The sequence below is a fragment of the Bombus affinis genome, chromosome 4 (assembly GCF_024516045.1).
Source record: "Bombus affinis isolate iyBomAffi1 chromosome 4, iyBomAffi1.2, whole genome shotgun sequence".
NCBI classification, from domain to species: Eukaryota; Metazoa; Arthropoda; class Insecta; order Hymenoptera; family Apidae; genus Bombus; species Bombus affinis.
In genome coordinates this window covers 6,914,896-6,940,576 of record NC_066347.1, presented here as the reverse complement: position 1 = coordinate 6,940,576, position 25,681 = coordinate 6,914,896, and the positions used below count along the sequence as shown (strand labels likewise).

General features: G+C 27.4%; 5 protein-coding genes and 1 long non-coding RNA gene across 11 annotated transcripts; 4 read left to right on the top strand and 2 right to left on the bottom strand.

Moving 5' to 3' along the window:
- Nucleotides 1-73: 73 nt before the first annotated feature.
- Nucleotides 74-2,808, top strand: LOC126915572 (serine/threonine-protein phosphatase PGAM5, mitochondrial-like). Its single transcript, XM_050720354.1, has 5 exons — nt 74-582; nt 965-1,143; nt 1,902-2,116; nt 2,224-2,354; nt 2,432-2,808. Exons 1-5 carry the CDS (start codon nt 428-430, stop codon nt 2,574-2,576), a joined length of 825 nt encoding a protein of 274 aa, XP_050576311.1. The 5' UTR covers nt 74-427; the 3' UTR covers nt 2,577-2,808.
- A 245-nt stretch (nt 2,809-3,053) lies between these two features.
- LOC126915571 (serine/threonine-protein phosphatase PGAM5, mitochondrial-like) lies at nt 3,054-5,387 on the top strand. The gene is made up of 5 exons (XM_050720353.1): nt 3,054-3,674; nt 3,986-4,173; nt 4,287-4,501; nt 4,576-4,706; nt 4,862-5,387. The coding sequence occupies exons 1-5, from the start codon at nt 3,511-3,513 to the stop codon at nt 5,010-5,012; spliced, it is 849 nt and encodes a 282-aa protein (XP_050576310.1). The 5' UTR covers nt 3,054-3,510; the 3' UTR covers nt 5,013-5,387.
- On the bottom strand, nt 5,261-7,577 carry LOC126915570 (nuclear speckle splicing regulatory protein 1). 4 transcript variants are annotated; one of them, XM_050720348.1, is made up of 3 exons: nt 7,240-7,577; nt 6,708-6,937; nt 5,261-6,627 (listed from the first exon to the last, which is right to left on the bottom strand). In XM_050720348.1, exons 2-3 carry the CDS (start codon nt 6,731-6,733, stop codon nt 5,505-5,507), a joined length of 1,149 nt encoding a protein of 382 aa, XP_050576305.1. In that variant the 5' UTR covers nt 6,734-6,937; nt 7,240-7,577; the 3' UTR covers nt 5,261-5,504. The 4 variants fall into 4 exon arrangements, with proteins under 4 accessions (XP_050576305.1, XP_050576309.1, XP_050576307.1 ...); XM_050720352.1 differs by having other exon boundaries at nt 7,360-7,577; XM_050720350.1 differs by having other exon boundaries at nt 7,132-7,270.
- On the top strand, nt 7,574-16,839 carry LOC126915560 (carboxypeptidase D-like). 2 transcript variants are annotated; one of them, XM_050720322.1, is made up of 15 exons: nt 7,574-8,156; nt 8,251-8,495; nt 8,583-8,738; nt 8,819-8,994; nt 9,070-9,217; nt 9,297-9,391; nt 11,072-11,574; nt 11,699-12,175; nt 12,254-12,522; nt 12,954-13,131; nt 13,224-13,609; nt 13,760-13,901; nt 13,988-15,470; nt 15,557-15,733; nt 15,954-16,839. In XM_050720322.1, exons 1-15 carry the CDS (start codon nt 7,698-7,700, stop codon nt 16,088-16,090), a joined length of 5,031 nt encoding a protein of 1,676 aa, XP_050576279.1. In that variant the 5' UTR covers nt 7,574-7,697; the 3' UTR covers nt 16,091-16,839. The 2 variants fall into 2 exon arrangements, with proteins under 2 accessions (XP_050576279.1, XP_050576280.1); XM_050720323.1 differs by having other exon boundaries at nt 15,825-16,057.
- Nucleotides 16,840-17,079: 240 nt separating this feature from the next.
- On the top strand, nt 17,080-21,815 carry LOC126915567 (cysteine--tRNA ligase, cytoplasmic). Of its 2 annotated transcripts, none has more exons than XM_050720340.1 (10): nt 17,080-17,427; nt 18,476-18,670; nt 18,786-19,128; nt 19,273-19,413; nt 19,496-19,706; nt 19,771-20,240; nt 20,349-20,493; nt 20,643-20,848; nt 20,917-21,279; nt 21,340-21,815. In XM_050720340.1, the coding sequence occupies exons 2-10, from the start codon at nt 18,492-18,494 to the stop codon at nt 21,463-21,465; spliced, it is 2,184 nt and encodes a 727-aa protein (XP_050576297.1). In that variant the 5' UTR covers nt 17,080-17,427; nt 18,476-18,491; the 3' UTR covers nt 21,466-21,815. The 2 variants fall into 2 exon arrangements, with proteins under 2 accessions (XP_050576297.1, XP_050576296.1); XM_050720339.1 differs by lacking the exon at nt 17,080-17,427 and adding an exon at nt 17,826-18,380.
- LOC126915573 (uncharacterized) lies at nt 17,233-17,797 on the bottom strand. The gene is made up of 2 exons (XR_007710255.1): nt 17,697-17,797; nt 17,233-17,481 (listed from the first exon to the last, which is right to left on the bottom strand). It is a non-coding gene; the product is annotated as an uncharacterized LOC126915573 (long non-coding RNA).
- Nucleotides 21,816-25,681: the final 3,866 nt, after the last annotated feature.

Sequence of the window (25,681 nt, the reverse complement as noted above, 5' to 3'; positions counted from 1 at the left end):
TCTACAATTTTGACGTTTGAAAAATGTTATTAATAACTAAAACATTAACTTTATAACTACTTGTTTAATATTTCAATGTGGGTATGATACAGAAAAAGATGATAGAAGAAAGAAATAAATGACATGAAAGATTCCACCGCTAGATAGCGCTACTTTACACGGAAATTCCACGAGCGACATTTTATAGTGCAATATTGCTGCAGTCATATGTCTACCTTTGTTGTTCTTAATAGGAAAATAAAAAAAGACATATGATCGTAGTAGAATCGCGCGCGTACGAAAATGTTGCTCGTGTACATTTAGCCTAAAGCTGTGCGAACAAAAATATATTTTTATATTGCTATAACAACATAATCCGGTGTGTACTTGGTTTCGATAATGTTGACTCAAATCAGTTAAAAAATTTAATTGTTAATTTATTATAACAATGCCTGTACGTCCAAGTTTTAAAAAATGGATTATAGGATTTGGCGCATTAGGTGGTGCGATGTTCTTTTATCCACATGATAATGATAATAATAAATTATTGCACATGGACAAATCTAGGATATCTTCTTCATCTTGGGATTATAACTGGGATAGGTTGTATTCATTGTTATTATTGTTACCAATAAAAACGTCACTAGCTTCGCAATACAATGATAGCGTACAATTAAAATTCTATTTTATTTCTCCTTTGTTATGTATCATAAATAAATAAATAGAAGAACTTAAATGTTTTCTTAATAAGTAGTTAATAGATTAAAATTAAGAGCGTGTTAGTTTCTTTCTAAATAAAGCATAATTCTTTATTCTATCTGAGATTTTAACATTATTTTATTGATATTTTATTAAATAAATGTATGTGTTAAATATTTGTTGTTCCTTATATTATTTTATATTATATTGATATTGCATTCTGCTTTTGTGTATTTACTTTTGATTCATTATTTTAATTCTTTTATTTGTATGATTTTATTTATAGGAGAGATCCAAAAAGTTTAGTGAAACCAATGAAAACAGACAATGAATCTAATCAAAATACATATCATAAACAATTAATAAATAAAACAGCGAAAGCTACACGTCACATAATTTTAATTCGTCATGGACAATATAATGTGGAAGCTAAGACAGATGCAGATGGGACACTTACAGATCTTGGTTAGTATTTCCAATATAAAGCATGTTTAGTTTATTCGTATATATGTTATTATTCCCTTAACTATTGAAAATACAAAAGAATGTTTTATATGAAAGTTTGATTTCATGGGAGAAATTTAATAAACTAGTTCAATGTATTTTTTATATTCTTATTTAAAAGGATTTCAATGTTGATATAAGTTTTTTTAATGGAACTATATATACATCATTCAATATATTCTTTTAATTGTCTACAAAGAAATACTTGGGTCAAAAATGATTACTTTAAAAAATGTTTCAATTTTAAGCATGCAAAAGTTATTGTATAAAGACAAGGAAAACATAAACATAAAAACATTTGTTGTCTTTTCATGTCTTTCATATGACGAACTTTACAAGATTAAAGTTAAAATTGATCCAACTACCTTAGTACTTTTTGTAGACAATTAAAAGGTGTATTGAATACTGTATAAAAAAATGTACAGTTCCAATTTAAAAAATTACATTGATATTGAAATCTCTTTAAGTAGAGATGTAAAAATAAGATCGAAATATCTTATTAAGATTTCCACATGAAGTCAAACAGTTTTCACCTGAAATATCTTTTTGCATTTTTAATAGTTAAAGAAATAATGGTGTGTATACAAATGAACTAGGCATATAGTAAAATGTACATTTTCAGTAATTAAAGAAATAGTAGTGTGTATGCAAATAAACCAAGCATATGGTATATAGCAAAATGAACTATTATAGTTATAAATTGTTAAAATGTTATAAAGGTAGGCAACAAGCTGAGGCAACAGGAAAACGACTGCATGCTTTGGGTTTTCCATATACTTTGCTCGTACATTCATCAATGACAAGGGCTCAAGAAACTGCTAAAATCATAGAAAAATCTTTTAAAAATATAACGGTAAAGTGTGATTCAATTCTTAATGAGGGTTCACCAATTCAACCTGAACCTCCATCATCTAGCTGGAAACCTGAAGTAAATGTAAGAATATTACTACTTATATGAATTTAAAACTTCTATGTATATATTTTTTAAACTTGATATTGTGTTTAGTTAAAATAATATTGAATAATATTAACACATTTCAGTATTATAGAGATGGGCCTAGAATAGAAGCTGCATTTAGAAAGTATTTTCATCGTGCAGATTTCAGTCAGAAAAATGATTCATATACAATTCTTGTTTGTCATGCAAATGTTATTAGATATTTTGTATGCAGGTACACTACTTTATATAATCACTCTCATAACGGACTTGTATTAAACGTTTTTCCTTTAATATTGATATTCATTTCAGAGCATTGCAATTTCCACCCAAAAGTTGGTTGCGATTAAGCTTGAATCATGCTAGTATTACATGGATTACTATTTACCCTGATGGTATTGTAAAATTATGGGTGTTTGGTGAATCAGGACATATGAAACCACAACTTATTTCATAACTAAATTGAACATAGCATATTACTTTATTTAATAAAATACACTTACGTTATCTACATTTGATATCATTTTAATATATAAATTTTACAAGAACGTATTTTTAACTATTTATTTTATCTATGAAAACTTATAATTTGTTAATAAAAAACTAAGAAATACTTTTTAAATTATTAACAATCAAGGACAGCACATTTAAAGACTGATGAAAAATACATATTCTTATATTTGCAATAAGTCTTATTATTGTAAACCTCCACCTAAACAAAATTTATGTCTCTGGTAAGATACTCTTTTTGAAACAAAGTATATAAATCCTATTTGCAAATAAATATGCAAAGTGTATAAATATTTATATATACCACGTACAAACTATATATTACTATATATTACTACGTATAATAATAATTACTATGTATTACACCTATTACTCTAAAAATATTTTGAAAAAATATGTACTTAATCTGATTGTAAAATTACAAATATCTAATATACATATACAGGGTGGTTGGTAACTGGTGGTACAAGCGGAAAGGGGGTGATTCTAAGCGAAAAAAAAAGTCGAAAATATAGAATAAAAATTTTTTGTTTGAGGCTTTGTTGTTGAGAAAATCGACTTTGAATTTTCGCTCGGTACGCGTGCACTTTATCACATCTCGTTATAAAAGATCTCACTGTAGATCGTTGTCTTGATTAACGTTATGTTGATAAACACTTCCAATGTGACCGAAGTGTTTTCCTCCAATTTTACCTTTTTGATCTCATAACTGATATTAAAATAGCATTTAACATATCTCGCCTCTTATTAAACCATTTTACTCTTTTTATAACTATTATAAAAGAAGGTATATAGATAGCGATCGCGTAAATACGTTCCACAGATGAGCAGTATTGGTTTAAATCGTTAAAAAAATTTAGTCGCGGCAATTTATTATAATAATGCCTATACGTTTAAATTTTAAAAAATGGATCGGTGGATTTGTTGCGATAGGTGGTGCAGCCCTTTTTTATCCAAATGAAAACGATCATACTCAATCATCAGAAAAACAATCTTGGTTAATACCTACGTCATCCTGGGGCAAATGGGATCATAATTGGGATAGGTTATATTCTTTTCTGCTCTTGTAGTTATTTATAAAAATATTAATAATTCTGCAAATTAATAATTATATATAATTAAGGTCCTCTTTCGTTCCTTTTTCTTACGTCAAATTAAATAAATATCACAAATAAAATTCCTGTACTAAATACACTTTGTATACATGTATATTGCTAAAATAAATATTATTCCAGTATTTGTAAATTTTCATCTACTTCATATTCATTGGATAATGCAAAATATTTTGTTTCTTTGTTTAGAATTTATTTCTATTATTTAAAAGTTCAATTTATAATTTGTTGTGTCTATTTATAGACGACATTCAGAATGGCTAGCAAATGTAGCTAAATTAGACAATGAAAATGATAAAAACTCACGTAAAAAGAGATCTACTACAAACGACAAACAACAATTAAATGTTAGACATCACATAATTTTAATCCGTCATGGGCAATATAATACAAATGGTAAAACGGATTCAGATCGAATACTTACAACTCTTGGTTGGTATCTCTCATGTTATATATATATCATTATGTCATATATATTAATATTTTATAATTTTATAAATGTATTAAATTTTGTCATTTACTGTGTAAAAATATATGTTACAAAGGCAGACAACAGGCTGAAGCAACAGGAAAAAGATTACAGGAATTAGGATTACCATACTCCATGATTATACAGTCAACAATAGTCAGAGCTAAAGAAACTGCTAAAATTATAAAAAAATATCTTAACAATATAACAGTTAAAGAAGATTCTGTTCTTAGTGAAGGTATGCCAATTGCACCTGACCCACCAATTGATATTTGGAACTCTGAAGTCGTTGTAAGTATACTATGTTATTATGGAAATTCTTATTTTTTTTCTATTATATTATAATATTATGTAATATATTTTAGGTTTATGAAGATGGACCTAGAATAGAAGCTGCATTTAGAAAATATTTTCATCGTCCAGAACCCAACCAGGAAAAGGATTCATATGTTATTCTTGTTTGCCATGCAAACGTTATTAGATATTTTGTATGCCGGTAACTATTCATAAAAAATGATATTCGCGTAATAATAACGTGTTTGCTGCCCAATCTGAAAATACCGTGCAGTCGGACTTTTAGAGCGAAATCGCGGGCTAGGTAGCGAACGTATTAATACACAAAATTAAATGCTTCTTTATTATGTGTTTCAGAGCATTGCAATTTCCACCTGAAGGTTGGTTGCGTTTAAGTTTAAATCATGGAAGTATTACATGGGTATCTATTCGATCCAATGGGAGAGTAACACTAAGAAATTTAGGCGATAGTGGACATATGGAGCCACAGCTTATTTCATCTTATTGAAATTGAATAATATAACTTATACCTTTGTTTAGTAATGAAATATTTAAATTATGCGATTTATAATAAGTAGTATAGGAACAAAATATTTTTAGTTATTCATTTGTGAAATGCAAGCATTTATTAAATATCAAAAATTAAGTTTAATATTTGAAATAATTTGAAAATTAAGAAAAATATTTATGTTTTCATTACTGTATGTTAATATTGTAGAATTTAAAGAGGTATATTATAATTATAATGTGCCATCATTTGTTTCTATGTATAGAAATTTATATTTTGTAATATTGAAACGTTTTTCCGGAATACAGTGTATCATTAATGCAATTTCTATACAATTTTATATTACAAATGCTATATTAAAAAAATTTTATCATACATATAGTGTAATCGTTTTCCTAAACAAACGATTGCTGAAATTACTTAGTACTTAAACACACAGATACATAAACAAACAAATCCTTCCTTGTACATACACTTTATAGTTACATTAAATTATACAACTGATAACCTCATAGATTTTCTAGCATAATATCTTTGCAATGCTGCTTCATATACAGGCCCAACTGTTCTTTTTTCCCAAATCTTAGATCTCTCTCTTTTCTCTGCTTCTATTTTTTCTTTTGCACTAATACTTATTTTTTCAGTTTCATCATTTTTACTATTTTCTAATATTTTTTCCACATCCTTTGAATTTATGGGATTTTCTATTTTGGTCTCATTACAACATTTTTCAAGTTTAGCATTTTCAGTTTGTTGCTTTTGTTTTTTAACATCAGGTTCTTCTATTCTTTCAGATTCCCTTTCAACATTTTTACGTTTTTCAGGTACAGGAGTTCTTACTTTATTTTCCATTTTCTGTTGAATTTCAGTATCTGTATCACTATCTTCTTCTATTTTTCTTTGCCTATATTGTCTATTCTTTTTTATTTCTTTATTTTTTACCTGGTCTTTGTTTGTGACACTGACATTTATTTCTTTATTTATATCCTCTAAATTGTTATCTAAATTAGTTTTATTATCATTGGTATCATTCTTAACTCCAGATTCCTCTGAAGATTGAACAACAGTCTGTTCATACAAATGTCTATAAAATCCTGAAATATCTTGTTGCTTTTTAACATCTGCAATAGCTTCTAATTTATCCATTTTATTTTCCTCTTCTTCCATTTTCTTAAATTCTTCTAATTTTGCTCTATAAGCAGAAGTAACAAAACTTTCTTTGTCTGCATACATTTCTCCCTCTGCTTCGCGTTCTTTCTGAACCATTCTTTCTATTCTATATTCCTGTTCTTTTTTTCTTCGCTCTGCAGCTTTTAAAAGATTTTGAATATACCTTGGTTTCTTTTTTTCATTTTTTGCAGTTTTGGACTGATCTTTTGTCCTTTCCATGTCATCATATACTTCATCATATTGAAATATTGTTGGGTCTTCCTTTAAAGCCTTTTGCATATTTAATCTTACTTGCCTTTTTATTTTATTTTTTTCTCCCTCTGCCTGAAGAGCCTTTTTAACCCAATCTGTACCATCTTCCTCATCCGAATCATTATTATCGCCAAATACGTTGTTTACCTTCGGAGCAATACGTTGTTGCTTTTTAGGTAAAATTAAACCATACCTAAAATTTTTTGTAATAGTGAATGATCTTTTATTTTTCTATTTTCTTTAATTGGTTATTAATACTTTTACACAACTTACTGTTTTTCTTCTTTACTGTTAGACATGTTTCGAAATATTATTCACTGAAATCATAAAAATTTTTATCTACTATTACATAAAAGAGTTGTGTACATTTTGTGAGCAATCGAATAAAATTCGTAGAAGCAAGATCATAACCTCTTGATCATAACCTTTGACAATATTTTTCTAAATAATTTTCATTGAAATTACAATTTTTCTAATATTGAAACAAAGTTTTACCGTTATATCTAACAAAAGATAAGAAATAAGAAATTTAACAATGTGTTATGTGTTTATAGAAAAATTTAGAATATTTGATATAAACTAACATGCATTTGACTTTTCCTTATCAATTATTTATTCAATATTGTCTTTAGAATTTAATTTGAATTATACCAAGATATCTTTAAACTAAGATTTCATATAAATTAGTTATAAACACCTTTTTACTGCCAACTCAAAATTATACATATATTCATATACATATATATTTAAGAATATCATCAGTAATTTATAAACTATTTCAACTATATATATTATGTATACATACACATGCACGTAAGTAGTTAGTATCACAAAGGAAAAGGAAGAGAAAAATTATTCTTATCAAAAATTTTTATCCATGTACAGTATGTTATATACATACAAATAAAACTTTTCTTACTGTTACCTTACACATATACAAGAATTCATTTTTCTTTCATTAAAATTTCTGTGACTTTTTACGAGAAATTGTTATAGAAGTTTAAAAAATAATACAGAAGTTACACATGTAATATATATGTAGAATGATTGATTAATAAATATTTTTATTCTCAATGAAAAATTATATATATACATATATCTATATCATTCCTAGTAATCCTCTACCCTACCCTGCCCACGCTTGCACTTGTGGACGTCATCAGTACTTTTATGCTATATTAACACCGACATCGCGAATTGTGTAGAATGTTTCGTTAAAGTCAAAAAAGCTTGTTATATTCTTACGCTAATAAATATTTAAATATGGTACACGCACGTATTATCTATAACATCGTGCTACTTTTTTTCTTAATTATTGGAATTATTAATGGTTTTGTGATAAATTCCGACAACAAATTAGATGAGGATTTTGTCATCCCACATTATACAAATTATGAAGAGCTTCAACAGTTGTTTAATTCATTGGTTCTAAAATATCCAAATTTGGCAAGAGTGTTTTCCATAGGAAAATCCGTGGAAGGCAGAGATTTGTTAGTTATTGAAATTTCTGAAAATGTTAAGGAACGAAAACTGTGTGAACCGATGGTGAAATATGTTGCTAATATGCATGGTGATGAAGCTGTTGGTAGAGAATTATTAGTATATCTTGCTCAATATCTTTTGAAGAATTATGGGAAAGATGAAAGAATTACAAAATTAGTGAATAATACTGATATCTACCTTATGCCATCAATGAATCCTGATGGCTTTGAAAAATCAGTGGTAATGTTTCTATTTTTTGTTATTATTTCCCTTTATGATTTAAGTTAATTTAAATCCATGCATATATTGGTCTAATATTCTTTTGAACTTTCAGGAAGGAAAATGTGAATCGAGAAAAGATTTTTCTGGTCGTGAAAATGCAAATCATGTTGATCTAAATAGGAATTTTCCAGATCAGTTTAATAGAAGAACCAATTATCTCCAACAAGGTGGCACTATATTAGATGGACGTCAGAATGAAACAGTAGCCATGATGACTTGGATTGCTACAGAACCATTTGTATTATCAGGAAATCTTCATGGAGGTGCTGTTGTAGCAAGTTATCCTTATGATTCTGGGTAATATAATAATAAATGCAATTATGAAATAAATTATGAAATTTTACTTATTATTTTATAAAAGTTATATACTGTACTCATTTTTAGCATTCAAGGATCTTGTTGTATTGAAAGTAAAAGTCCAGATGATGAGTTATTCAAATATTTAGCACACACATATGCAGATAATCATCCACAAATGCGTACAGGTACCGCATGCAGTTCTGATGTTTTTCAGGGTGGTGTTACCAATGGTGCATATTGGTGAGCATACATATCTGAATTCTTTGTTTTTAGAAAGTATTATTTGTAAAGAAAATACTATTAAACTTTATCTGTTTTAGGTATGAAGTTGTTGGAGGAATGCAAGACTTCAATTATGCTCGCTCCAATGCACTTGAGATAACATTTGAACTTAGTTGTTGTAAATATCCGTATGCCTCAGAAATGCCAGAGTATTGGAGATTAAATAAGGAATCTCTTATAAAATATCTCGAGCAAGCCCATATTGGAGTAACAGGTCTTTAAATATTCATTAAGTATAATTATTTATTAATAACGATGGTATATATTAATTTATATTTTATAATTTTAGGTCTTGTAAGAGATATAAATGGGCAACCAATAGAAGGAGCAACTATTATTGTGCATGGAATAAATCATAATGTATCCACTACACATCATGGAGAATATTGGCGTTTGTTACTGCCTGGAACATATAACATTCATGCAGAAGCATGGGCGTGAGTACATAATGTTGTTACAAAATTAGTATTTTGTTTAGTAAGGTTTGATTTATATATCAACTTTTTATTAATTTAGATATCATCCAAGTGAACAAATAAATGTCACAGTAAAATCGGATGAACCAACCATTGTCAATTTCACTTTAACACAGGATACTTATGATGATCAAGGTAATCAGGATGCTCCTTTTGTTCATACACTCCCACTTCCTAATCAGAATTTTGCACTGTATAAACTAATACCATCTTATGATGATATGAATTACTAGTTATATTTATATATACGTAATTAAAGAATTTTCTTGTCTTTTATTTGTTTTCTCATAAAATTGAAAATGAAACGAAATTATTATTATTTTTTATTTAATTATTATTTTTTATATTTACATATGAATTTTTATTTGTTTCATTAATTAGTTTTATCATTATTCTTATTTTCATTTTACAGCACTGATATGATTATATCACAAGAATATGTGATACTGCCATTTCTATACATTTTATTATTGTTTATGTCCTTAATATAAGCAAATATAAAACAGATACACACAAGGTATGGAGAAAAAAATAATGAAACTTTCTGATTTGTACAAAAATAATTATTTACAGTGAAAGTTACTTACTTATGAACTAATTGGAGCATAAACATATGTTAAACATAAATTTTTTAATTATTTTTATTATTTTTATGTTTACGTTTATTTGTTATATTAATTTTTATTTGCTTTTTAAATTTATTTGTCCTGTATTGTATCTAAGGAAAGATATTTTGAATGCAAAAGCTTAAATTTATAGAGAAATGTTTTGTTAGTTAGATATAGAAAAAGAATGTAATAAGTTTATAATTTTAAACAATTGGTCTAAATACTTTGTAGATGTACAATTGGATCATATATGAATTGTAAGAACTAAGCATTACTGCACATCAAAAACATATCTTCTTGTAAAACTCATATTTTTTAGGTGAATAACTTTTATGTTATCGAACAAATAGCAAATCGTGATTTAATTTTTGTTTGTATGCTCTCTTTTATATTAGTGAACAATTACAAGAACAAATAACATAACAAATAAAGTTTTTAAAAATAATCATAAAAATATTTTGTAGTATCTCTTACTTAAATTTCATGTGTTCATTTAAATGTTCATTTAAAGATCTGTATTATGAAAATCAGATTAAACTTTATAAACAAGAAAAACTATACACTAAAAATAGAAGGTTTATTTTATTAAATGTAAAGAATATGCTAATCTCGTTTTTATGAAGTAAATGAGATACATATATAAGAAAATATGTATGAATTATGAAAAATATATCCAAAGATTTTTAGTATGAAACATAAATATCTTTAGGTAATTTTATTAATATTAACAAAAATATGTAAAACACTGAGAGATGTTTATGATCATATTTGTAATTTGATGTATAGCATAATATAATCAAATTGAATGTATAATGTCTAAAAAATTAAAAAATAAAATACTATATTTGTTTCAAACAGTGAGTTAGTTTTCTCAAATGTTTTCCAGCCTTTTCCTATATTTTTTACCCATCAAGTAGTAATACATCTTGAATATTATTATAATATATTATTTACTATTTCTTTGGTTTTTGTGTTCTCTATACCTTGTGTTGTGTTGTAAATGTTCTAATAGTTGCATATTTTTTAAATTTTAAGTTTCATGTTTTTCATGATTTATTTTTGTCTTTTTAATACATATGAAAAGTTTATTAAAGAATATATATTTACAGATGTGCTTTTTGTTGAACTATTAATTTTTTTATTTAAGACTTTTTATTCTTACAATACGATAGTTTTAATTGTTTTGTAATATTATGTTAATTTGTAGGAAAATTAAAGTCAGATAAAGTTGAGGAATTTATTAGACCTACTGACAAATATGGTTTTTTCCATGATACGGAATTCAAGCATCATAATTACATAGCAATGGAAAAATTTTTGAAAGAATTAAATTTAAATTACCCAAATATCACAAGGCTTTATAGTATAGGAGAATCTGTTAAAGGACGTCAGTTATATGTTATGGAAATAACAGAAAATCCTGGTAAACATAGCCAAAATAAACCTGAAGTAAAATATATAGGAAACATGCATGGGAATGAAGTTGTTGGCAGAGAAATTTTACTAATGCTGTTAAAGTTCCTTTGTGAAAATTTTGGAAATGACAAAAGAGTTACGAAAATATTAAAAAATGTCAGACTACATGTAATGCCAAGCATGAATCCAGATGGTTATGAAATTTCTAGAGAAGAAAATATATATGAAGGAAGAACAAATGCTAAAAATGTTGATCTCAACAGAAATTTTCCTGATCAATATGAAACAAATAATGTATGGATTTCCACTTTTTCATTGTTTCACTTTTAATGGATTTAGCACATTTTATATGTATATCTATTAAATGTTTATTGATTTTATAAATTTAGATTACTAATTATATTTTTATATTTTATAGTATAATAAAGAACCAGAACCTGAGACGAAAGCAGTAATGAATTGGATTGCAAGTATTCCATTTGTACTTTCTGCTAATTTTCATGGAGGAGCATTAGTGGCAAATTATCCATATGATAATAAACCAGAATACGTGTATGATAATGAAAATCTAAGTCCGGATGATAAAGTTTTCAAAGCTTTAGCATTAGCATATTCAAATGCTCATCCTCGTATGCATCTTGGAGAACCATGTCCTTCATTTTTAAATGGACGATTAAACACGGTACAAAGTGTATTAGAGAAAAGCTTTCCAAATGGTATAACCAATGGGGCTGCTTGGTATTCTGTTAATGGAGGCATGCAAGATTATAATTACGTTCATAGCAATGATTTTGAAATTACGATAGAAGTAGGATGTACAAAATTTCCAAATGCAACTGAATTACCAGAATATTGGTTACAAAATAGAGAACCTCTCTTACGTTTAATTGAAATGGTATTTATGTATTAATATGTATAGCATGCTACGAAAATAATTATTTCTTTCATTATACTTATACATCTTTTTTTATAGTCTCATAAAGGAATACATGGAGTAATACGTTCATCAATTGGAAATCCTATACCTCATGCTAAAATATCTATAGAAGGAATTAAACATGATATCTATACAGCCAATGATGGAGATTATTGGCGTCTTTTAGTCCCAGGCAAATACAATGTTACAGCCAGTGCAGTAGGGTATGAATCTCAAACGCAAATTGCAGTGGTATCAGATAATGTTAATATTGGAGAAGGAGTAATATTGGATTTCTCATTAATGCGAGATGATCCTCAACACTGGTATAACTATATAATATATAATTTTATGATTTTCTTAAGACTTAGTACTTTAATAAGATTCTTATAAGCATTGCAATTTCCAGAATAATGATACTTATATATTGTTGAATGTTAAAAAGGATTGTTTTTGATAAGGAGTTATAAAAATTTAATTTTAGGAAGAAATTTAAAAACTTCACGAAAGTAAATATTTTAATATATTATAAAATATATGCCGACTATAATAAAGTAAATTACAATTATATTTTAATAGAAGCAGAACTGATTATTAGAATGCTTTATTGTATAATCATTTTATGTGTTTCCTTAGTATTTTAATGAATAGATCTTTTTTAATTATGTATTAATTTTTTCATACTTAATATGAAAACAAATTTTTGTTTCTTAATTTGGTATATATTCATATTTTATGTAATTATTTTCTATTTCAGGTCATCTGCTTATGATTTTCGGTTAACGACAAACTTAGACAATATTTATTTAACAAATGTCGAGTTAAGTGATAAATTTAATCAATTAGAAAATGATCAACCAAACATTGCAGAATTTCAAGCTCAAGGGGAGTCATTAATCAGTATAGATATTCGTTCTTTAAAAGTTACACATAATGTGAGCATATCATTTAAAAAATATATAGTCATTTATTGCAAATTTTACGTTTTACGATTATAAAAAAATAGTTACAAATTTATTAATTATAGGTGGGTGCACCAGAAGAAAATAAATATCATATTGGTTTAATTGGGGGTCTATTTGCATCTCAACCAATTGGTAGAGAAATGCTGTTACGATTAGCAACTCATATACTGAAAGGAAATCAAATCGGAGATCCCCCTATAGAAAGAATATTGAAAAACTCTGTATTACATTTTGTACCCTACATAGATCCAGGTTTTGATAATATAGTACCAAATGCTCAGAAGTGTAATCCTATTGTAGATGATGAAATAGGCAAAAGGCTATTGCTACAAAATAATAATGCTACATCAGATAAATTAAACATGATTACTAATACATTTAAAACAATGTTATCTAATGAAGAATATGATGTAATAATAATATTGGGAAGTGGAGCACTTGAAGTCAGGTAACGAAAATTTAAGTTACTGCTATAATATACTAATATATAGTATACTAAAATATATTTACGTATTCATTTTTTTTGTTATATTATACGATCCAAACTAAAATAGTATAATGTAATTTAAGATAATAATACCTTATATTCTTATTTTAGTTATACAGATGATAGCTTGAATGTGTATAAAACTCTGGCCAAAAATTATGAACATTCAATACAGAAAGAAACTTGCAGTTTTATTAACAATGATGTTAAAAAAGTACAAAATTATATTCAAAATCAGTATAAAATACCAACAGTAAGTAATATATTTATTAATGTATAAAATAATTTCTAGTTTATATTATTTGTATATTAATCTGTTACAATCTATTATACTTGTAGATAAGTATCAACATGGCTTGTTGTAAATATCCACTTCCAGGATCTATTCCAACTATTTGGCGTGAAAATTTATTGCCCTTGAAGCAACTTATTCAGAGTTTGACAACTGGTGTTCGAGCAGTGGTAACAGATACTAACTATGCTCCCTTAAGAGAAACTGTAGTTAAGGTTGGAACCAATAGTTACCATGTTTCTAAAAACATGGCTTATTTTAAAATTATTCTTCTTCCTGGTGAATATTCGTTAACATTTGTTTGTGAAGGTTATATAGAACAGTCTATTAAAGTTCATGTAGATGATAAAAATATAACTGATCTTCACATTAAATTGACGAAACATCATGTAGAAAAAGCAGAACACCAAAAATACGATAACGATCAAGAGACAAATGTTGTAAATCAAGTTTTGATTGACCTGAACAATAAATATTCACAATTATCAACTTTACATATTATTGGTAAATCACAAACGGGTACTCGAATAATATGTTTAGAAATTGGAACTGAAGGTAATTATAAAAGCATTGGTCGACCATCTATAGCCTTCGTGGCTGGTATTTCAAATGGTGCACCTGTAACATCTAAAATTTTACTTCATTTTGCGACCTATTTACTAGATCGTTATCGGAAAGACAGTAGAATTACAAATTATTTAGATAAATTTACAATATACATTGCACCGGATTTATCTCAAAATTCTAATGATAATCAAACTTGTGATTCATTCATTGTGAACAATTTACAATTTCCTATCAGTGATAGACTAAGTACTGAGGCAAGTACACTAATTAATTGGTTCAAAAACATTAATGCTGTATTAGCAATAAATTTGAATATTGGTTTGCAACATATTGAAATTCCATTTGCGGGAAAGTATGGAAAAATATTTGAACAGATATATAACACCGATGATAATGATGTATTACAAGATTTAGCATCATTATATACTAAACATAAGATGAATATAACTTTTAAAAATCCAGAGTGTGATCACGATTTAAATATAGATTCTAATGGAATTATTCATGCTGGCATGGGTATAAGTGGAAGAAGAGAACATTCTTTAATGGATTATCTTTATTTAAATACAAGTACTTTGATGCTTGATGTATATGTTACTTGTTGCAACACTGATGATTCAAGAAATATATGGGAAGATAATAAGGCTAGTTTATTAATGATGATAGAAAAGCTTAATGAAGGAGTAAAAGGATTTGTCCTTAATGAAAACAATGAGCCACTTGAAAATGCTATTTTATCATACAATAAATCAATGCATCATGTTAAAAGTGGAATAAATGGAGCTTACTGGTTATTATTCAAACCTGGTACTCATATCGTAAGCGCTAGTTCATCTGGATATATTCAACAGACTAAATTGTTTATAACATCAGATGTACATAGTGTTTCGCATTTGATATTCAAATTAAAATATGATGACAACTTTCTTGGGATGCCTAGAATTGTTTTTATAGTTCTTATAAGTAAGATGATCAATATTTTTATAATATATATAACACATAAGTCATAATGTATTATTAGAATATAATTTTAAATCATATTTTTGCAGCCACTGTATGTTTGGGAATTATTGCATGTTCTATTTTTATTTGTGCCTACTGTAAATCTTCCAAAAATTTAAACAAAAATAATTGGAATGGATATGCGTTTAGTCTATTAAAAGATGGAACAAGCTTTTTTGATGATGATGAAAAAGAAATTGAAATATTTAGAAGACCATTGAATGGTAAATATAATAACAAAGTGATGCATATAAAAGTCTTTTAAATATTTATCTTTTAAATATTTGTAAAAATTTAAAAGGCAACTATTTTCAGTTTCTCTTAATATGTAGAATGACAAAGTTTTGAAATATCTATTACAAATTATTAATACAGGATCGTATCATATTTTTATTATGATTAATTATATGATTGTTTGTATGCTTATTTCATGTCTTTTTTTAGGACATATGCAACCAAACGAAGTTACAAAACCATATTTTGATGACGATAATATTTCAAGTTCTGAGGATGCTAGTGACTTAGAATTTATCAGGCCAGGTAGAGAATGGGAAGAAGAGACAAATAAAGAACATAGATAATACAGTATTAATTTTTAAATGAGATGTTTTGTTATTACATTTAAATTATATATGAAAGTATAAAAACTGAACAAACAATTACTAACAGAGAAGAAAAGAATAACAATCTTAAAATGGCAGCATGTACTTTTATTTAACTTAAATGTTGAATCAATTATATTTACTAAATGATAAAATGATTTTTTCAAAAAATACTGTTTTCTAGAACAGTCAATCTTGATCAAGATAAAAAATAATAAAAATAATAAAAATCATTTTATGTAGAAAAACTGCTGTACTTAAAGTAATATAAGGATAAAGCAGGATATATATAATTAAACATCTATATATTTAACAATGTAATGAACTTTGTTCCGAAAGAAAAAAGGTATGTGTCTGAAAAACTTTAGCTAACATTTTGCGTTCTATATTTTTATATGTAACATAAGATTAATATTTTATATATGAATATGAATTATACACATTCCAAAGTGCTTATTTTGTATGTTATCTATATGTGATCTTAAAATTTAATATAATAAAATGATGTAAATTTTTTAATACATATATGAAACAAGGATCTTTATGCATAATATCACATTTAAAAAAAAATCATAATATTAAATTCATAAATGTATGGAACATTTCACGTATTTTTTACAGAACTTTTGAAATATGAAAAATATGTTTATAAAAATATTTGTTATAATGACATGTACTTTATACAAGAATTTGAATAAAAAATATATCACCTACTGAAATAACTAAAATTTTATTTTAAATTATTTGGGTATATTAATTTGTTTAACAAGAATGAAGTTATTGGTATATGACTACATATATGTGTTGTAATTTATAATATTATTGATGTAATATATTTATAATTCTAATATATCTAAAAGATCTAATAAGTAATATGACAAAAATAATATTTATATATATAAATCTTATTTACAGTAGATGATATATAGAATTAACTTTATATTTATTTGATTTTGATAATAGATATATATATATATATGTTTTTGCCATTACCTGGATGTCTAGTGTCTATATATATAAAGTACAAAAGTACTTTAATGTTTGTTCGCTTATGACTTTAAAGCTACTGAATCGATTTGAATCGGATTTGGATCGTTCGGTAGAGAATGTTCCAAAGGTGGTGTAGTCAAGATAGTATTTTATTTATTGTCTCAAAATATTAAAAGATTCAGAACAAATAAACTGCACATTTACTGGTGACACGACGGCGAGAGATGGCCCGAAGAGACCGATTATGATTCTTCGGTTATGCTTGGAATAAGTTTGAACACTGTATGTAATAGCGGAGAAGATAAGGCTTACGTTTTAGAATAAAGGTAACCACCGTGACATTCTTGCGCGAACGGCCATTCATGCCAATTCATGGTAATCTATATGAAAATATATAATTTTTATGCTTTATTTATTATATATACATATACAAATGAATACCACAAAAAACATTGTACAAAAAGAAATATTATAAAATTATTAAATATGTAATTTTCTTCAAACGATTGCTATCTACTTCCTTTTCGTTTTAATTTATTCTTTATTATTTCTATACTATTTACTATTCTTTATTCTATTTAATATTAAAATCTACCTAAAAATTCAATTACAAAGGACATACATCCGGTCAAAGACCATCAGTTAGTATGTATATATATATATACATATATGTTGTAAAGCATTGAAGTCATTACATTTCAAACTGTTAATTAGGTTAGGATGATGCAAGTTTTGTATGCGAAGACTAATTATTTATACATGAAGTTTATTTCTTTTTTTACATATGGTTTATAGTTAAAATAGATAAATTACTTTTACGGTAAACAGTTCAAATATTATCACATCAAACTGTTTCTTACAACATGATATTAAAGATTGAGTAGAAGCGTCGGAGATCGGAGATAACAGAAAATTTAGACAACGTCACAATGTGAACGCTCTTTCTACACTGATATATACATGCAACGATTTCCTCGTGTCTTTTCGGATATTGAACGTGAATCATTCAAGAGTTTAATGATAGTTAATGTGAACAGTATTTCATATTATTTGATTAAATTAAGAGAAATATATTAACATTAATACTAAATATCCTATACGCGAATATATTGAAAAAGTTATGTATGTGGAAACAAGTAAAAATTTGCAACAGAATTCTAGACACGTGATATTTATTTGACAATCTTTCTTTGTATATTTGTGTAAACATTTCTTTGAAAATAATTGTACACAGAATTTTTGTATCGAAATATTTTTGAGTAAAGCTTTTCATAAAGAGGTAAGTTTAATTGTATAACTTTTATTTTCTAGAAGCGAAGTAATGAGATAGATAAGATATACTTTATGGTTTTCATCACTTTTGGATATTTCCAGTTTCTGGAGATTAAAAATGGCAAAAAGGTTACAACCATCTTGGATGCCACCAGAAAGAAAAAGCAGCTCGGTTCTTAAGTTATACAATAGCTTAACTAGGGAGAAAGAAATATTTGTCCCTCAATTTGGAAATCATATATTATGGTACAGTTGTGGACCTACTGTTTACGACGCATCACATATGGGACATGCTAGGTACAAAGTTGCATATAAAATTATGTATTTAAAAAATGCATATTATTTTATTAAAATGCTATAGATAATAATATTTATTTTTTATATATTTGTTATCATTTTTGTCACTATTTAGATCATATATATCTTTCGATATATTAAGGCGTATCTTATCTGATTATTTTGGGTATGATATTTTATATGTGATGAATATTACTGATATAGATGATAAAATTATAAAGAGAGCTAGACAAAATTATTTATATGAGAAATATATAGAAGAGAATCATACTCTTGATGAAATCCTGGATGATGCAAAATATGTAATGTGTATTTTTGAAGATACAGTGAAGAATACGAATGATACAGATAAAAAATGTATGCTAGAGGCATTATTGTGCAATGTGGAAAAAGCTATTGAAAATTTGGAAAAAGTAGTGAAGCTTAAGGATGAAGAAAAAATGAAAGAATATCAAGAAGTATATATATATTTTTCATATTGTTAGAGTATAAGTAATAAATTTATAAGTAGAGATTATGTAATTTAATATTAATAATATTCTTATTAATTTTATTTAATAATTTATCTAAAGATACTATCTTTGTAACTTCTATGGATACAGTTATTATTAAAAGAAGTACGAGATCCTTTGGCAGAATGGTTGGATAAAACGAAAGGAGCTACAGTTACAGAACATTCTATTTTTACCAAATTATCACAACATTGGGAAATGGAATTTCACAAAGATATGGATTCTTTAAATGTAATATTAAGTATATTTTCTTTATTTTAACTATATATATTTATTAATTATATTGAATAATTCATAATGAAATTTTTATTAGATATTAAGGCCAAATGTTTTAACAAGAGTTAGTGAATACATACCTGAAATTATAACATTTATTGAAAAAATTATAGAAAATGGAATTGCATATGAAAGTAATGGTTCTGTATATTTTGATGTTGCTTGCTTTGATAAGCAGGATAAACATTATTATGCTAAACTCGTCCCAGAAGCATATGGCGATACATCGAGTTTGCAAGAAGGAGAAGGTAAAAATTCTTTTTTTTGAAGATGAATTTATTCATTTTTGATAACTTTTAATATTTTTATTAGGAGATTTAAGTAGTTCAAAGGTATCCGAAAAAAGATCACCAACTGATTTTGCACTTTGGAAGTGTTCAAAGGAAGGAGAACCTTGGTGGGAAAGCCCTTGGGGTAAAGGACGACCAGGTTGGCATATAGAGTGTTCAGTTATGGCATCTATAATTTGTGGAGAAAGTTTAGATATTCATACTGGAGGCATAGATTTGAAGTTTCCCCATCATGATAATGAAATGGCACAAGCAGAAGCATACTATAATAATTCTAATTGGGTTAAATATTTTCTTCATTCTGGTCATTTGACCATAGCAGGATGCAAAATGTCAAAATCACTAAAAAATTTCATTACTATACAAGATGCATTAAAAAAGCACTCAGCAAGACAACTTAGGCTTGCATTTCTTTTGCATTCATGGAAAGATACATTAGATTACAGTGATGATACCATGCATATGGCCATTCAATATGAAAAGTTTTTAAATGTAAATATAACTATTTATTATATAATATTTTATGAATATTTTATTTAATATTATTTAATTTAATATTTAATAATGTAATATATGTACAATACCTTATTTGTATTATAGGAATTCTTTTTAAACGTAAAATGTAAAATTAGATCTTTGGGTTCAGAGACAAATATTAATACTTTTACTAAATGGACTAAATCTGAAGTGGAATTAAATGAAAAGTTTTATCATGCCAGGGACTTAGTACATAACGCATTATGTGGTAAGTGAACATTTATAAATATTGTGCACTGTAATTGTATAACTAATATATATTTTGTTAGTATGTAATTTAATATACATATTATATTATATAATTATATATTATATTATATTGTATGTTAATAAAATTTACGATACATTTTATTACAGACAATATTGATACAAGGAGTGCGCTTGATGCCATTAGGGATCTTGTGACGCATTGCAATATTTACATGAAAGAAATAAAACAACCAAATACACTATTACTTAGAGATGTTGCAGTTTATATTACAAAAATGTTTATTATATTTGGGGTTATATCATCACATGATAGTATTGGTTTTCCAGTTGACAGCAATACCGCGAATTTAAATGTATGTTTTATATACATTTATTTTCTCTTTACTTATGTTCTGACTCTTTGTTATAAATTTTATTAAAGGTTGAAGAAGTCGTTATGCCCTACCTTGAAATTTTGGCAAATTTCCGTGAGAAAGTAAGAAATCATGCTAAAGCTTTGAAAGCTAGTAATATTCTTGAGGAATGTGATACATTACGTGACGATATTTTACCAAATATTGGAGTTCGTTTGGAAGATAGTAATGAAGAAGTTTGTAAAATTAAATTAGTAAATAAAGAAGAACTATTAAAAGAGAAGATTCATAAGAAGCAAATGGAGTTGGAAAGGACGTTGGAGAAGGAAAAAAGAAAAGCGGAAGCTGCAGCAAAGGAAGCGCTGAGAAAAATTCCTCCTTCTGAGATGTTTAAGCTAGAAAAAGATAAATATTCTCAATTCGATAGCAATGTATGTAGATTTATAATAACAATACATTCCATTTTGTAACTAAAAAACTGTCTTGTTTAGGGTGTACCGACACATTATATTGATGGTACAGAAATCAGTAAAGGACAGATGAAGAAGTTGCTGAAATTGCAGCAAGCCCAAGAGAAGAGATACAACGAATATCTTGCTTCTACCAATGATGCTTAACACCTTTTGTCCGCATAGAATTAATCTTGTATACTGGAAAGTTGATTATTCATGAAAGATATTGGTTTCACCTTTTTAATATATTTATTTCAACATTACTTTTTTTATCATTGCATTTATGAATGTATTACGTTTATGAACGTATTTATGCTTACATAATATTTATGTTTATGTTTGTACGGTACTTAATTGAAGAAATTAATTTTATTTTGGCACATGTTTCCAATATTTTACAGGTTGCTTATTTATCGTTATACGCATACTTTCAATATCAGTCATACTATTGTATTAAATCAACATTTAAATATTATATATGATATGTTGTATTGAATAAAAATTTGTTAAATAAATTCCTTTTTAATATTAAAAAGAATCCATATGAATTTATAAAAATAGAACTTTATACGTACTACATACGATTAAATTGCTAGCTATATTTTGTGGTAAAAAGTCGTTTTAGTGATATTTGTAATAAATTAGCCTAATGTTATTTACTACAGAGATATCTTTTAACATTGAGTTAATAGATTAGTGAAAGCATAAAGATAGTATAACAGAATATGTATTTTTTTGTGTCTCACGTTTTGGGGTCACTTAAGCCCTTAGCATTTTTGTCACATGCGACGTCATTATTCAGTATAGTAATGGTATGAATTAAAACTACTGACATATAAATATAGAAAAGCAAATTATAGAAAGCATATAAATATAGAAAAGACAGTGTTATAATATTAATTGCTTAAATATTATACATTAAAAATTTTATTGTTTTTAATAAGTAATTAAAAGCCTTTTCTGATGTTTACGTTACGAGGATTTAGACAAAAATGAACTTGCGCGCAAGTTCGGTCGGATATTTCTTATAAATATACCCGATGACAGGTTACATATCCTTGACAAGGTTGCTTGAAAGTTAACGACCTTCGCCGATGTCATGAAACATAATTTTTTCATTATAACAATCAAATTTAATCAAATTTAATAATTTCTACTTTTTTATTGTAAATTTATGTCTTCAACAATTTATTACAATAATCATTTTTATAATTTTTATGCTTTTTTATAAATTAAAATAAAATTTACGCTTCTAAGGTACTAGCTTTGGCTTAGAACTACGTTAATTTGCATTAAATTTTAATTATGATGAAAATAATTATACTATAATTGATATTTACCAGTGGTTAAGAATGATCACTCAGCCTAAAGAAAAAAAGATTTACCTATGTATATAGTATTTCAACTTGTAATAATTATTGGTTTTTTGGGATTGTTTTACAAGATTTTTAATTTCTACGAGTCATCATAATATCTTATAACAATTTATAAATTTGTTTAACTTAATTCTAAGCATATAAATAGATAGACGCACAGGCAATTTTGTTTTACTTTCTAATATAAGATTATATTAAAGTATTGTTTTAGTTGAATCACTGATTTAATTACTCATGTTATTTTATTTAATAACGTCTGTGGTTTGTTTTTAATATACGATAGCATTCCATTTATTTAAACTTGTCGCGGGATAAATAGTTCATATATGTAATAAGATCTTACTGATTTTCTTTACTGCTTGCAATTTGTCGTTTATGTAATAGTAGTTCACATTCAGATAAATGAATTCAATTACCAGAGCTTTATTTAATTGAGCATTAATATGTCAAAGTTTTATTTCAATAACAGAGCAGGTTTAAATGGACTAATTACACTCGGCATTATGTTACAAATTGTAGGGAGCGTAACAAAACCTCTGAATAGTCGGTATTACAGAACATGTGGCACAAAGCTCCGTAGATGACAAGTTCATTTTTATCGTTGAATCGAATACAATTCCCATACTTGCCGCAGCAAATCGCAGAGGGCGTAAGAAATACTGATCTTTTTCGAGGTCGGTATTTCAGACCGTGAGACACGAAGTCTATCCTGATGATATCAAGTCTATCCTGCATTTAGTCAATGGCGAAGATGAGGGAGTAAAGAACAATCGAAAGATATCTTAAAATGCAAGCAGATAATGTCATTGTTGCATATAAAATTATTATTTTCGATCATGCAAAATGTTTTGTGACACGTTGCGATTGGAAACACCAGAGTCCTGGAACGAAATAAACTTTGCACCATTTCCATCTAACCGGATGAATCTGACATGTGATGCTGTCCATTATTAAAGCATAATACCCCTTTCACAATGACGCATGAGTTGGTGTGTGACAGCTTTATAAATGTAAAAGCGATATAATGCTCGACTTGCGGCGAACCAGACCGATATTCATCCCGCATTCAGAAAGTGTGAAAACGCGCGGCGTGGCGAGGCGAGACGAGAAAGGCAAACGGGTCGTGTATCATGCGCTTTTCCAACTCGGGAAAATACGTCGTCCGATAATGTCTCGTATCAAAAACCTGACAGAATAATTACAAAATATCTTTCGACTTTTCATATTTCTCATATTATGTACATATTTTTGTAACTAAAAAATGGTGAAGCAATATATAGAGTGTCCGCACTATTAGCCTCTATTTCTTTCGTGTAACAGGATTTTGAGAAAAATACAAACAAACGAAGTTTTACTAATTTGTATGCATAATACGATCGCTTGAATAGATCTTTTATATTTGTCATAACCTTCATTTAATGACGAGATTGTCAATGCTTTTAAATTGGTAACTACAATTTTCTCATACATTAGATAAAAGTGGATATAGAAACGTTTTTAATGATTTACGACACAATAGAATTCAAGATAGCTGAAATACAAAAGTTAACCGAGTGTTTTGAAAATTTTATAACACTGTATCTATTGAGAACGGTTATGAAATTTATATTGTATGCTATATTGCTGAATTCGTTGCTAATGATCAAATAATCATACTAAACGAAATAAAATAAACGAAATAAAAGAAAAGATATAAATGCAATTATTCCCGAAGCAACCGTAACATATCTTCCTAACCCTTCATTGTTCAAAATTCGTTCGCCGGGATCACACGATATTCTAGCGAAATTACAAAATTCCTGTTAGCGTATACTGGATTTTACCAGACGGTTTTCTTTTCGTTGCGACGCATGAAGAAAAAAGAAAAAAAAAATGCGAATGAGAGAAAGAGAAAGTAAAAAAGACGAGTAAGTTGACGTTAACAATGCGTGACGGTTGGCGCAAAAAATATGCTCTCGAATATGAAGTCAAGAGCGGTAAAAAAGCAAACAGACTTTTCGCTCGAATTCTTTCTTTTTCACTCGCCCCCTCTTTCACTCTCTTTCTCTTTTATACCCCATCTTTTTCCATTGGTGGCGGCGTGAATGAATACGTAAATTTTTTCGGGAGAAGTCCGATTTTCACACCCCAAAGTCGAAAGGTCTCGATTCTTGATTGACACCTGAATGTTCTCGTATGCATATATAAAGCCACCCTCTTTCTCTACTCTTTACCCTCTTCGTCACACTCTTGACACGCGGTTTCGTTTCGTTCGTCGGTTTCTCTTTACTGCGAAATCGGAGTTCGGTAACTGTTGTAATTTAACGAGCACCACTTTTCACTCGTATTACCAACGTGTTCATACATTTTTTTCCTTCTCCTGGTTTCTTTCACGCGTTGCCATTTTTTCTCTTCTTCCTCCACTTTCGTGACGCCACTGATCAGAGTAACCGAACGATATAAAAGAACAAAAAAAAAAAAAAAAAAAAAAAAAAAGGAAGAAAAAATACATATAGAATGGCAGAAAGGTGAAACGTTATTGTATCGAGAGATCGACTTCGTACGGTGAATTGAATCACGTTGGTAAATTAGAATAGCACCCTGGGCTCTGTAATCTGAAAGACCTGTACGTTATACTGATCGCGGCAACGGTTTTTCTCGAATTCGTTAGAAATTTGTAAGATTGATTTCGGGGGCAATGGCGAAATTAGTGGAACAAGGAAAGAACAGACTTTTCGCGAGAATTCTATACATAGAAATATTGTTGACCATCGCAACGTTCAATTTTTAGTTATAATGTACTGTAAATTAAAAAGCATTGGGAGATTGATCAAGATATCTCGAAATTATTTGAAGATAACTCAGAATGGAAGTTATCAAATTTCAAAATTGTTAGAAATTGATAAAAATCATCGACAAGAGTATATTGAAAATATTAACACATATTTTAAATACTAATTAAATACTAATTTTATTGAAGACCTTTCTTCAAGCAACCTGAATGGTCCGTCTAATTTTCTCTAATT

Excerpts from the sequence above, each read along its gene's own strand:
- LOC126915572 (XM_050720354.1), top strand. The coding sequence starts at position 428 with ATGCCTGTACGTCCAAGTTTTAAAAAATGGATTATAGGATTTGGCGCA. Across the intron at positions 1,144-1,901 it reads TGGGACACTTACAGATCTTG|GTAGGCAACAAGCTGAGGCA; the intron begins GTTAGTATTTCC and ends AATGTTATAAAG. Across the intron at positions 2,355-2,431 it reads ATTAGATATTTTGTATGCAG|AGCATTGCAATTTCCACCCA; the intron begins GTACACTACTTT and ends TATTCATTTCAG.
- LOC126915571 (XM_050720353.1), top strand. The coding sequence starts at position 3,511 with ATGCCTATACGTTTAAATTTTAAAAAATGGATCGGTGGATTTGTTGCG. Across the intron at positions 3,675-3,985 it reads TGGGATCATAATTGGGATAG|ACGACATTCAGAATGGCTAG; the intron begins GTTATATTCTTT and ends GTCTATTTATAG. Across the intron at positions 4,174-4,286 it reads TCGAATACTTACAACTCTTG|GCAGACAACAGGCTGAAGCA; the intron begins GTTGGTATCTCT and ends TATGTTACAAAG.
- LOC126915570 (XM_050720348.1), bottom strand. The coding sequence starts at position 6,733 with ATGTCTAACAGTAAAGAAGAAAAACA. Across the intron at positions 6,628-6,707 it reads AACAGTAAAGAAGAAAAACA|GTATGGTTTAATTTTACCTA; the intron begins GTAAGTTGTGTA and ends AAAAAATTTTAG.
- LOC126915560 (XM_050720322.1), top strand. The coding sequence starts at position 7,698 with ATGGTACACGCACGTATTATCTATAACATCGTGCTACTTTTTTTCTTA. Across the intron at positions 9,392-11,071 it reads GGATACTTATGATGATCAAG|GAAAATTAAAGTCAGATAAA; the intron begins GTAATCAGGATG and ends GTTAATTTGTAG. Across the intron at positions 13,902-13,987 it reads ATCAGTATAAAATACCAACA|ATAAGTATCAACATGGCTTG; the intron begins GTAAGTAATATA and ends TTATACTTGTAG.
- LOC126915567 (XM_050720340.1), top strand. The coding sequence starts at position 18,492 with ATGGCAAAAAGGTTACAACCATCTTGGATGCCACCAGAAAGAAAAAGC. Across the intron at positions 19,707-19,770 it reads GAGTTTGCAAGAAGGAGAAG|GAGATTTAAGTAGTTCAAAG; the intron begins GTAAAAATTCTT and ends TATTTTTATTAG. Across the intron at positions 20,849-20,916 it reads GCAATACCGCGAATTTAAAT|GTTGAAGAAGTCGTTATGCC; the intron begins GTATGTTTTATA and ends ATTTTATTAAAG.